The sequence below is a fragment of the Fringilla coelebs genome (assembly GCF_963513975.1).
Source record: "Fringilla coelebs genome assembly, chromosome: 32".
NCBI classification, from domain to species: Eukaryota; Metazoa; Chordata; class Aves; order Passeriformes; family Fringillidae; genus Fringilla; species Fringilla coelebs.
The window spans coordinates 766,353-779,113 of NC_140058.1; the positions used below are offsets into that span (position 1 = coordinate 766,353).

The window sequence follows — 12,761 nt, forward strand, 5'->3', positions numbered from 1 at the left end:
TTTGAGAACCGCAAGGGGCTCTCGAGCCACGCGCGCTCGCACCTGCGCCAGATGGGGGTGACCGAGTGGTCGGTGAACGGCTCCCCCATCGACACCCTCCGCGAAATCCTCAGGAAGAAATCCAAGCCCTGCCTCATCAAGAAGGAGCCGCCGCTGCCGCCGGGGCTGGAGCCGGGCCCGGGGCCGGGCGAGGAGGGCGCGGAGCCCAAGGCGCCGCCGGGGCCGGCTCCGGGCAAGGCGCTGCCCCCGGGGCTGGCCCTGGGCAAGCCGGGCTCGGGGCTGGCCCTGGCTCCGCTGGGCTCCAAGGGCGGCCCCGGAGCCTTCCTGGCCGCCAAGAGGCCGCTGGGCGACGAGAGGCTGGGCGGGCACGGCGAGGCCAAGCACAAAGCCTTCGAGCTGGGCTTCAAGGCCAAGGCCCTGCACGACAAGGCCTGTGAGTGCCATGGGGAAATTGGGATGGTTTTGGGATTTTTGGGATGGTTTTGGGATGAGCTGGAAGAGCCTTCGAGCTGGGCTTCAAGGCCAAGGCCCTGCACGACAAGGCCTGTGAGTGCCACGGGGAAATTGGGATGGTTTTGGGATAATATTGGTATTTTTGGGATCTTTGGGGTGGTTTTGGGATGGGCTGGGTGGGCATGGTGAGGCCAAGCACAAAGCCTTCGAGCTGGGCTTCAAGGCCAAGGCCCTGCACGACAAGGCCTGTGAGTGCCACGGGGAAATTGGGATGGTTTTGGGATAATATTGGTATTTTTGGGATCTTTGGGGTGGTTTTGGGATGGGCTGGGTGGGCATGGTGAGGCCAAGCACAAAGCCTTCGAGCTGGGCTTCAAGGCCAAGGCCCTGCACGACAAGGCCTGTGAGTGCCATGGCAGTTTGGGGTAGTTTTGGGAAGTTATTGGGATTTTTGGGATTTTTGGGATGGTTTTGGGATGGTTTTGGGATGGTTTTGGGATCTTTGGGTTGGGCTGGAAGAGCCTTCGAGCTGGGCTTCAAGGCCAAGGCCCTGCACGACAAGGCCTGTGAGTGCCATGGCAGTTTGGGGTGGTTTTGGGATTTTTGGATCTTTGGGATGGTTTTGGGGTGTGTTTAGGATCTTTGGGATCTTTGGGATGGTTTTGGGATCTTTGGGATGGGCTGGAAGAGCCTTCGAGCTGGGCTTCAAGGCCAAGGCCCTGCACGACAAGGCCTGTGAGTGCCACGGGGAAATCGGGATGGTTTTGGGATTTTTGGGATCTTTGGGGTGGTTTTGGGGTGGTTTTGGGATGGTTTTGGGTTGGGCTGGAAGAGCCTTCGAGCTGGGCTTCAAGGCCAAGGCCCTGCACGACAAGGCCTGTGAGTGCCATGGGGAAATTGGGATGGTTTGGGGATCTTTGGGGTGGTTTTCGGATGGTTTTAGGATCTTTGGGATGGTTTTGGGATGGGCTGGAAGAGCCTTCGAGCTGGGCTTCAAGGCCAAGGCCCTGCACGACAAGGCCTGTGAGTGCCACGGGGAAATCACGGGAATTTGGGATGGTTTTGCCATTGGCTGGCACCACATGTTTTTTCCCATTTTTCCCCATTTTTCCCCCCATTTTTCCATGTTCTCCCTGCTGCGAGCTGTGTGGGCTGTACTTTGAGAACAGGAAGGCCCTGACCAGCCACGCCCGGGCGCACCTGCGGCAGTTCGGTGTTTAATCCCATTTTTTCCCATTTTTTCCCTATTTAACCCCATTTTAACCCCATTTTTTCCCATTTTTTCCCTGTTTTAACCCCATTTTAACCCTTTCATTTCCCAGCAGCAGAGGCCTGCTGCGAGCTCTGCGGGCTGTACTTTGAGAACAGGAAGGCCCTGGCCAGCCACGCCCGGGCGCACCTGCGGCAGTTCGGTGTTTAATCCCGTTTTTTCCCATTTTAACCCCATTTTAATCCCGTTTTTTCCCATTTTTTCCCTGTTTTAACCCCATTTTTTCCCCATTTCCCAGCAGCAGAGGCCTGCTGCGAGCTGTGCGGGCTGTACTTTGAGAACAGGAAGGCTCTGGCCAGCCACGCCCGGGCGCACCTGCGGCACCTCTAGCAATGCCTATATCCCATTTCACCTATTTTAACCCCATTTTAACCCAGTTTTTCCCCATTTTTTCCCTGTTTTAACCCCATTTTTTCCCCATTTCCCAGCAGCAGAGGCCTGCTGCGAGCTCTGCGGGCTGTACTTTGAGAACAGGAAGGCTCTGGCCAGCCACGCCCGGGCGCACCTGCGGCACTTCTAGCAATGCCCATACCCAATTTTCCCTATTTTTGGTCCTGTTTTTTCCCATTTTTTCCCATTTTTTCCCTATTTTAACCCCATTTTAACCCTTTTATTTCCCATTTCCCAGCAGCAGAGGCCTGCTGCGAGCTCTGTGGGCTGTACTTTGAGAACAGGAAGGCGCTGGCCAGCCACGCCCGGGCGCACCTGCGGCAGTTCGGTGTTAAATCCCATTTTTCACTATAATAACGCCATTTTTCTCTATTTTAACCCCATTTTTCCTTGTTTTTTCCCCATTTCCCAGCAGCAGAGGCCTGCTGCGAGCTGTGTGGGCTGTACTTTGAGAACAGGAAGGCTCTGGCCAGCCACGCCCGGGCGCACCTGCGGCAGTTTGGTGTTTAATCCCGTTTTTCCCATTTTTCTCTATTTTAACCCCATTTTAACCCATTTTAACCCTTTTTTCCCCATTTCCCAGCAGCAGAGGCCTGCTGTGAGCTCTGTGGGCTGTACTTTGAGAACAGGAAGGCTCTGGCCAGCCACGCCTGGGCGCACCTGCGGCACCTCTGGCAATGCCCATATCCCATTTGCACTAGAATAATCCCATTTTTCTCTATTTTAACCCCATTTTAACCCCATTTTAACCCCGTTTTTCCCCATTTTTTCCCCATTTCCCAGCAGCAGAGGCCTGCTGCGAGCTGTGCGGGCTGTACTTTGAGAACAGGAAGGCTCTGGCCAGCCACGCCCGGGCGCACCTGCGGCAGTTCGGCGTCACCGAGTGGTGCGTGAACGGCTCCCCCATCGAGACGCTGCGCGAGTGGATCCGGCACCGGCCCCACAAGGCCGGCGCCTACCGCAGCTACATCCAGGGCGGGCGCCCCTTCTCCAAGAAGTTCCGCAGCTCGGCGCACCCCCGGGAGCCGCGGGGCTCGGCCCTGGCCGTGCCCTTCCTGCCCAAGGGCGGGCTGGCGGCCGAGGCGGCGCTGGCGGAATGCGGCAAGGGCCCCGAGGGCGCCGACCGGGGCCTGGGCTCGCCCCTGGGGCTGGTCAAGGTGGAGGAGCAGAGGGGCAACTTCAGCAGTGAGTGCTGCGGGGGGAATGGGGATTGTGGGGTTTGGGGTGGGAAATGTGGGGTTGGGAATGGGGATTGTGGGAATTGTGGGGTTGGGAATGGGGATTGTGGGGTTTGGGGAGGGAAAAATGGGAATTGTGGGGTTGGGAATGGGAAATGTGTGAATTGTGGGGTTTGGGATTGGGGCGGGGCTGGTCAAGGTGGAGGAGCAGAGGGGCAACTTCAGCAGTGAGTGCTGCGGGGGGGAATATGGGGATTGTGGGGTTTGGGGTGGGAAATGTGGGAATTGTGGGGTTGGGAATGGGGATTGTGGGGTTTGGGGTGGGAAAAGGGGAATTGTGGGGTTGGGGATGGGAAATGAGAGAGAGGAGTGGTCAAGGTGGAGGAGCAGAGGGGCAACTTCAGCAGTGAGTGCTGCGGGGGGAAATGGGATTGGGGGGTTTGGGGTGGGAATTGTGGGGTTTGGGAATGAGAAATGTGGGGTTTGGGGTGGGAAAAGGGGAATTGTGGGGTTGGGGATGGGAAATGAGAGAGAGGAGTGGTCAAGGTGGAGGAGCAGAGGGGCAACTTCAGCAGTGAGTGCTGCGGGGGGAAATGGGATTGGGGTGGGGAATGTGGGAATTGTGGGGTTGGGAATGCGAATTGTGGGGTTTGGGGTGGGAATTGTGGGGTTGGGAATGGGGAATGGGAATGGGAGTGAGGAGTGGTCAAGGTGGAGGAGCAGAGGGGCAACTTCAGCAGTGAGTGCTGCGGGGGGAATGGGGATTGGGGTGGGAAATGTGGGGTTTGGGGAGGGGAAATGGGAATTGTGGGGTTTGGGGTGGGAAATGTGGGGTTTGGGGAGGGGAAATGGGAAATGTGGGGTTTGGGGATGGGAAATGTGGGAATTGTGGGGTTTGGGATTGGGGCGGGGCTGGTCAAGGTGGAGGAGCAGAGGGGCAACTTCAGCAGTGAGTGCTGCGGGGGGAAATGGGATTGGGAATGGGAATTGTGGGGTTTGGGGTGGGAAAAATGGGAATTGTGGGGTTGGGAATGGGAATTGTGGGGTTGGGAAAGGGAAATGTGGGGTTTGGGGTGGGAAAAATGGGGATTGTGGGGTTGGGAATGGGAAATGTGGGGTTGGGAATGGGGAATGGGAATGGGAGTGAGGAGTGGTCGGGGTGGAGGAGCAGAGGGGCAACTTCAGCAGTGAGTGCTGCGGGGGAAATGGGGTTTGGGAATGGGAAATGGGAATTGTGGGGGTTGGAGTGGGAAAAAGGGGATTTGTGGGGTTTGGGGTGGGAAATGTGGGGTTTGGGATTGGGGCGGGAGTGGTCAAGGTGGAGGAGCAGAGGGGCAACTTCAGCAGTGAGTGCTGTGGGGGGAAATGGGATTGGGGTGGGAAAAATGGGAATTGCGGGGTTGGGAATGGGAAATTTGGGGTTTGGGAATGGGGAATGGGAAATGGGATGGGGATGGGGATGGGAATGGGGAATGGGAATGGGATTGGGAATGGGAATGGGAATGGGAATGGGGATGGGAATGGGAATGGGAATGTGGGAATGTGGGAATGGGGACAGGATTGGGAATGGGGACAGGGGATGTGAAATTGGGGATGGGGATGGGAATGGGGAATGGGGATGTGGGAATGGGGATGGGAAATTGGGGATGGGGACGGGATTGGGAATGGGGATGTAAAATTGGGGATGGGAATGGGAATGGGGATGTGAAATTGGGAATGGGGATGGGAATGGGAATGGGGATGTGAAATTGGGGATGGGGATGGGAATGGGAATGGGGATGTGAAATTGGGGATGGGGACAGGATTGGGAGTGGGAATGAGGATGTGAAATTGGGGATGGGGATGGGAATGGGAATGGGGATGAGAAATTGGGGATGGGGATGGGGATGGGAATGGGAATGGGGATGTGAAATTGGGAATGGGGATGGGAATGGGGAATGGGAATGTAGGAATGGAGACAGGATTGGGGATGGGAATGGGGATGTGAAATTGGGGATGGGGACAGGACGGGGACGGCACCGGGGCCCGGAAACGCTCCCAGCTCCGTGCCTGTGACCCTGCCCCCTCCCCCAATTCCCAAATTCCCTCATCCCCAAATTCCCTCACTCCCAAATTCCCTCATCCCCAAATTCCCTCATCCCAAATTCCCTCATCCCCGAATTCCCTCATCCCCGAATTCCCTCATCCCCAAATTCCCTCATCCCGAATTCCCTCCTCCCCAGAGTTCGAGCGGCGCCAGGCGCGGCCCCTGGAGCCGCCGCTGCCCCGCGAGGCCGAGCCCGGCGCCGAATTCCCGCGGAAGCTTCCGGAGCCGCGGCCGCCGCCGCGCGTGCGCCCGGTGCCCGCCCTGGTGCCGCGCCCGCCGCAGACCTCGCTGGTCAAGTTCGTGGGCAACATCTACACCCTCAAGTGCAGGTGGGGCTGCTTTGGGGGGGCTTCTCCCCATTCCTCCTGAAATCCAGGAATTCCAGCTGAAAACCTGGGAATTCCTGCCCCAAATCCCGGAATTCCCTCTGAAATCCCGGGAAATCCAGCTGAAACCTGGGAATTGCAGCCCAAAACTTGGGAATTCCTGCCTGAAATGCAGCAATTCCCTCTGAAGTCCTGGGAATTCCAGCTGAAAACCTTGGAATTCCTGCTGAAACCTGGGAATTCTTCCCAAAATCCTGGGAATTCCAGCCCAAAACTTGGGAATTCCTGCCAAAAACTTGGGAATTCCTGCCTGAAACCTGGGAATTCCTCCCGAAAACGTGGGAATTCCTGCTGAAACCTGGGAATTCTTCCCGAAAACCTGGGAATTCCTGCTGAAACCTGGGAATTCTTCCCGAAAACCTGGGAATTCCTGCCTGAAACCTGGGAATTCCTCCCGAAATCCCAGAATTCCAGCTGAAACCCAGGAATTCCAGCTGAAAACCTGGAATTCCTGCCTGAAATTCAGGAATTCCCTCTGAAATCCCAGGAATTCCTGCTAAAATCCTGCGAATTCCAGCTGAAACCCGGGAATTCCTGCCCAAAACTTGGGAATTCCTGCCCGAAATCCCGGAATTCCCTCTGAAATCCCGGGAATTCCAGCTGAAACCCGGGAATTGCAGCCCAAAACTTGGGAATTTCTGCTGAAAACCTGGGAATTCCTCCCGAAATCCCAGGAATTCCAGGTGAAAACCTGGGAATTCCTGCCCGAAATCCCGGGAACTCCTCCCGAAATCCCGGGAATTCCAGCTGAAACCTGGGAATTCCAGTCCAAAACCTGGGAATTCCAACCCGAAACTCAGGAATTCCTCCCAAAATCCCGGGAATTCCCTGTGAAATCCTGAGAATTCCTGCTGAAACCTGGGAATTCTTCCCGAAATCCCAGAATTCCAGCTGAAACCTGGGAATTCCAGCCAAAAACCTGAGAATTCCTCCCAAAATCCTGGGAATTCCAGATGAAAACCTGGGAATTCCTGCCTGAAACCCAGCAATTCTTCCCGAAATCCCGGGAATTCCCTGTGAAATCCTGGGAACTCCTCCCAAAATCCCGGGAATTCCAGGTGAAATCCTGGGAACTCCCTCTGAAATCCTGGGAATTCCTGCCTGAAACCGGGGAATTCCTCCTGAAATCCCGGGAATTGTTCCCTGTGAAATCCCGGGATTCCCTCTGAAATCCCCGGAATTCCTCTTGAAATCCCGGGAATTCCTGCCTGAAACCGGGGAATTCCTCCCGAAATCCCGGTAATTCCCTGTGAAATCCCGGGAATTCCCTCTGAAATCCTGGGAATTCCTGCCTGAAACCAGGGAACTCCTCCTGAAATCCCGGTAATTCCCTGTGAAATCCCGGGAATTCTTCCTGAAATCCCGGAAACTCCTCCCGAAATTCCGGAAAATCCCTGTGAAATCCCGGGATTTCCTGTGAAATCCCAGGAATTCCCTCTGAAATCCCTGGAATTCCTCCCGAAATCCCGGGAATTCCCTGTGAAATCCTGGGAACTCCTCCCGAAATCCCGGGAATTCCCTGTGAAATCCCCGGAATTCCCCCCAAAATCCCGGGAATTCCCTCTGAAATCCCGGGAATTCCTGCCTGAAACCAGGGAACTCCTCCTGAAATCCCAGGAATTCCCTGTGAAATCCCCGGAATTCCTCCCGTAATCCTGGGAATTGTTCCCGAAATCCTGGGAATTCCCAGTGAAATCCCAGGAATTCCCTCTGAAATCCCGGGAACTCCTCCCGAAATCCCGGGAACTCCTCCCGAAATCCTGGGAATTCCTCCTGAAATCCCGGGAATTCACTGTGAAATCCCGGGAATTCCTGCCCGAAACCAGGGAACTCCTGCCTGAAACCGGGGAATTCCTCCCGAAATCTCGGGAATTCCCTCTGAAAACCCAGGGATTCCTCCCGAAATCCCGGGAACTCCTCCCGAAATCCCGGTAATTCCCTGTGAAATCCCGCGAATTCCCAGTGAAATCCCGAGAATTCCCTCTGAAACCCCAGGAATTTCAGCCGAAATCCCGGGATTTCCCTGTGAAATCCCGGGAATTCCAAGTGAAATCCTCAGAATTCCTCCCGAAATTCCGGGAATTGTTCCCGAAATCCCGGGAATTCCCTCTGAAATCCCGGGAACTCCTCCCGAAATCCCGGGAACTCCTCCTGAAATCCTGGGGATTCCCTGTGAAATCCCGGGAATTCCCTCTGAAATCCCGGGAATTCCTGCCTGAAACCAGGGAACTCCTCCTGAAATCCTGGGAATTCCCTGTGAAATCCCGGGAACTCCTCCTGAAATCCCGGTAATTCCCTGTGAAATCCTGGGAATTCTGTGTGAAATCCTGGGAATTCCCTTTGAAATCCTGGGAATTCCCTCTGAAATCCCCGGAATTCCCCCTGAAATCCTCGGAATTCCTCCCGAAATCCCCGGAATTCCCTCTGAAATCCCCGGAATTCTTGCCTGAAACCGGGGAATTCCTCCTGAAATCCCGGGAATTCCCTCTGAAAACCCAGGGATTCCTCCTGAAATTCGCAGGAATTCCCTGTGAAATCCCGGGAATTCCCTCTGAAATCCCGGGAATTGTTCCTGAAATCCCGGGAACTCCTCCCGAAATCCCGGGAATTCCTCCCTAAATCCTGGGAATTCCTGCCTGAAATCCCAGGAATTCCCTCTGAAATCCCTGGAATTCCTCCCGAAATCCCGGGAATTCCTGCCTGAAACCGGGGAATTCCTCCCGAAATCCCAGGAACTCTTCCCGAAATCCCAGGAACTCCCCCCAAAATCCCGGGAATTCCCTGTGAAATCCCGGGAATTCCTGCCTGAAACCGGGGAATTCCTCCCAAAATCCCGGGAATTCCTCCCGAAATCCCGGGAATTCCCATTGAAATCCCGGGATTCCCCTGAAGGCGGTTCGTTTTTCCCCCCGTGCAGGTTCTGCGAGGTGGAGTTCCAGGGCCCGCTGTCCATCCAGGAGGAGTGGGTGCGGCACCTGCAGCGCCACATCCTCGACATGAATTTCTCCAAGGCCGATCCCTGCCGCGCCGAGGCCCCCCCGGAGCCCCCGGCCCTGGCTGAGGCTCCCTGAAAAAAATTCCCAAAAAAAAAAAAATCCCGGGAATTAAAAAAAAAAAACACACACAAAAAGAAACGAAAGGAAAAAAAAAAAAAACCCCACGGAAATGAAAGCGAAACCGGCCCGGGAGCGGCCCCGGGAGCGGCACCGGGAGCGGCACCGGGAGCGGCCCCGGGAGCGGTCCCGGAGCGGCACCGGGAGCGGCACCGGGAGCGGCCCCGGGAGCGGCCCCGGGAGCGGCACCGGGAGCGGCACCGGGAGCGGCACCGGGAGCGGCACCGGAGCGGCACCGGGAGCGGCCCCGGGAGCGGCCCCGGGAGCGGCACCGGGAGCGGCACCGGGAGCGGCACCGGGAGCGGCACCGGAGCGGCACCGGGAGCGGCACCGGGAGCGGCCCCGGAGCGGCACCGGGAGCGGCACCGGGAGCGGCACCGGGAGCGGCCCCGAGCGCCGCGGGGGGAGCGGAACGGGACCGGCCCGGGGGGATCCCGCCCTCCCCCGCCGGTACCGGAGCACCGGAACGGAAATTCCCCTTTTTGATCCCAAAGAAGCCACCGCGGAGGGAATTCCCAGAATTCCCAGGGTGGATTCCCGGCGGGGGGAGGGGCAGCGCTGTGGATTTTGTACATTTGGAACCCTCGGCGGAGTTGTAAATTCCTCTTTTTTTTTTTGTTCTTTTTGGTTTTTATTTCCTAAATTTTGTTGGTTTTATTTTTTATTTCTAGTGGCCCCGTAGATGTCGGAATTCCCTCAGTTCCGGGGTTGCATGTTCCCAAAATTCCCACTTTTCCCAAGGAAAATCCCGTGGGATTCTCTCCCCTCTCCTCCTCCTCCTCCCGCTGCTGATTCCCAAAATTTCCCCCCCCCGGCAGCAAAATCCGGGAAATGCCCAAAATATTCCGGGAGGATCCGGCTCCGTTTCTTCCCCAAATTCCCTTTTTTTGGTTTTTTTTTTTCCCATTTTTTCCCTGACTTTTTTAAACTCTAGATTTGTGTAGAGAGAGAAGGAAAAAAAAAAAATAATAAAAATAAAAAGAAATCAAATTTTTTATTTGGGAATCCCGAAACTTCCGGATTTCGGAAGGAATTTTAACGGAGACATTTTTGGGGTTTTTTTTTTCCAATTTTTTGGTTTTTTTTCTTTTTTTTTTCTTTTTTTTTTTTTTCCTTTCCACGTTTTCGGGACGTTTCCGGCGATTCCTGTACCCGGGGCTGGGGGACGATGGATTAAATTCTTCTGGAGATGAATTCCCGGGAAAAACGGAGTCTCTGCATCTGGGGGGGAATTTGGAGGAATTCTGGGGAGATTTGGGAAAATCCAGGAAAATTTGGGGAAATTCAGGGAAATTTGGGAGAGATTTGAGGGAAATTTGGGGGAAATTTGGGGAAATTCCAGGGAAATTTAGGGAAATCTGGGGAAATTCCAGGGAGATTTGGGGAAATTTGGGGTAAATCCAGAGGGATTTGAGGGAATTTGAGGGAAATTGGGGTGAATCCAGGGAGATTTGGGGAAATAAAGGGAAATTTGGGACAAATCCAGAGGGATTTGGGAGAGATTTGAGGGAAATTTGGAGAAATTCCAGGGAAATTTGGGGGAATTTGGGAAAATTCCAGGGAAATTTGGGGAAATTCAGGGAAATCCAGGGAAATTTTGGGAAATCCAGAGGGATTTGGGAGAGATTTGAGGGAAATTTGGGTGAATCCAGGGAGATTTGGGGAAATAAAGGGAAATTTTGGGAAATCCAGACGGATTTGGGAGAGATTTGAGGGAAATTTGGAGAAATTCCAGGGAAATTTGGGGAAATTCGGGGAAATCCCGGGGAATTCCAGGGAAATTTTGGGAAATCCAGAGGGATTTGGGAGAAATTTGGGGGAATTTGGGGAAATTCAGGGAAATTTGGGAGAGATTTGAGGGAAATTCAGGGAAATTTGGGAGAATTTGAGGGAAATTTGGGTAAATCCAGGGAGATTTGGGGAAATCCAGGGAAATTTGGGAGAGATTTGAGGGAAATTTGGGGGAATTTGAGCAAATCCAGGGAAATTTGGGGAAATTCTGGGAAAATTCAGGGAAATTTGGGGGGATTCCATGGAAATCCAGAGAAATTTGGGAGAATTTGAGGGAAATTTGGTTGAATCCACGGAGATTTGGGAAAATCCAGAGGGATTTGGCAGAGATTTGGGGGGAATTTAGGGAAATTCCAGGGAAATTTGGGGGGATTCCAGGGAAATTTGGGGAAATCCAGAGGGATTTGGGGGAAATTTGGGGAAATTCCAGGGAAATTTGGGAAAACCCAAGGAAATTTGGAGGGATTCCAGGGAAATTTGGGAGAATTTGAGGGAAATTGGGGTGAATCCAGGGAGATTTGGGGAAATCCAGAGAAATTTGGGAGAGATTTGAGGGAAATTCGGGGGAATTTGAGCAAATCCAGGGAAATTAGGGGAAATTCTGGGGAAATTTGGGGAAATTTGGGAGAAATCTGGGGGGATTCCAGGGAAATTCAGGGAAATTTTGGGAAATCCAGAGAGATTTGGGAGAGATTTGAGGGAAATTTGGGGGAATTTGGGGAAATTCAGGGAAATTTGGGAGAGATTTGAGGGAAATTCAGGGAAATCTGGGGGAATTCCAGAGAAATTTGGGGTAAATCCAGAGGGATTTGGGAGAATTTGAGGGAAATTTGGGCAAATCCAGGGAAATTTGGTGGAATTCAGGGAAATTTGGTGGAGTTCCAGGGAAATCCAGAGGGATTTGGGAGAGATTTGAGGGAAATTGGGGGGAAATTTGGGAAAACCCAAGGAAATTTGGGGGGATTCCAGGGAAATTTGGGAGAATTTGAGGGAAATTTGGGGAAATTCCAGGGAAACTGGGGGAAATTCAGGGAAATTTAGGGGAAATCCAAAGGGATTTGGGAGAGATTTGGGGAAATTTAGGGGAGTTCCAGGGAGATTTGGGAAAATCCCAGGGAAATTTGGGGCAAATCCAGAGGGGTTCGGGAGAGATTTGAGGGAAATTGGGGGGAAATTTGGGGAAATTCCAAGGAAATTTGGGAAAACCTAAGGAAATTTGGGGGAGATTCAGGGAAATTTGGGGAAATTTGGGAAAATCCAGGGAAATTTGGGAGAGATTTGAGGGAAATCTGGGGGAATTTGGGGAAATTCAGGGAAATCTGGGGAGATTCCAGGGAAATTTGGGAGAATTTGAGGGAAATTGGGGTGAATCCAGGGAAATTTGGGGAAATCCAGGGAGATTTGGGGAAATCCAGGGAGCTTTGGGGTAGATCCAGGTGGATTTGGGGGAAATCCAAGGAAATTTGGGGGGAATACCAGGGAAATACAGAGAAATTTGGGAGAAATCCAGGGAAATTTTGGAGGAATTCCAGGGAAATCCAGAGAATTTTGGAGAAATCCAGGAGGATTTGGGGTGGTTTATCGGGGTTTGGGGTGTTTTTTGGGGCCGTTTTTTGGGGTTTGGTTTTTTTTGGGGGGTTCGGGGTGGTTTTTGAGGGGTTTGTGGTGTTTTTTAGGGGCCGGTTTTTGGGGTTTCGGGTGTTTGTTGGGGGGTTTGGGGTGGTTTTTTGGGGTTTTTGGGGGTTTCGGGTGTTTTTTGGGGGGTTTTGGGGGTTTTTTTGGGTGTTTGGGGTGTTTTTTGGGTGTTTCGGGTGTTTTTTTGGGGTGTTTCGGGTGTTTTTTGGGGGTTTGGGGCGGTTTTTTGGGGGGTTTCGGGTGTTGTTTTGGGGGTTTTGGGTATTTTTTGGGGGGTTTCGGGTGTTTTTGGGGGTTTTGGGGGTTTTTTTGGGTGTTTGGGGTGTTTTTTGGGGGGGTTTCGGGTGTTGTTTTGGGGGTTTGGGGTGTTTTTTTGGGGGTTTGGGGTATTTTTTGGGGTGTTTCGGGTGTTTTTTTGGGTGTTTGGGGTGTTTTTTGGGTGTTTCGGGTGTTTTTTTG

The 12,761-nt window shown here is 53.5% G+C and overlaps 1 protein-coding gene across 1 annotated transcript in view; it reads left to right on the plus strand.

Annotated features, from left to right (window-relative positions):
* LOC311164390 (protein Wiz-like) overlaps positions 1–10,032 on the plus strand; it is a gene marked incomplete at its 5' end in the record, with an annotated part of 10,963 nt that extends 931 nt beyond the window's left edge. The window contains 7 exons of the mRNA XM_084223829.1: positions 7–433; positions 1,776–1,865; positions 2,352–2,441; positions 2,526–2,615; positions 2,897–3,298; positions 5,514–5,706; positions 8,681–10,032. Coding sequence (XP_084079955.1) covers positions 7–433; positions 1,776–1,865; positions 2,352–2,441; positions 2,526–2,615; positions 2,897–3,298; positions 5,514–5,706; positions 8,681–8,834 — 1,446 coding nt within the window. The 3' untranslated portion in view covers positions 8,835–10,032. The remainder of the gene's footprint in view (positions 1–6; positions 434–1,775; positions 1,866–2,351; positions 2,442–2,525; positions 2,616–2,896; positions 3,299–5,513; positions 5,707–8,680) is intronic.
* Positions 10,033–12,761: the final 2,729 nt, after the last annotated feature.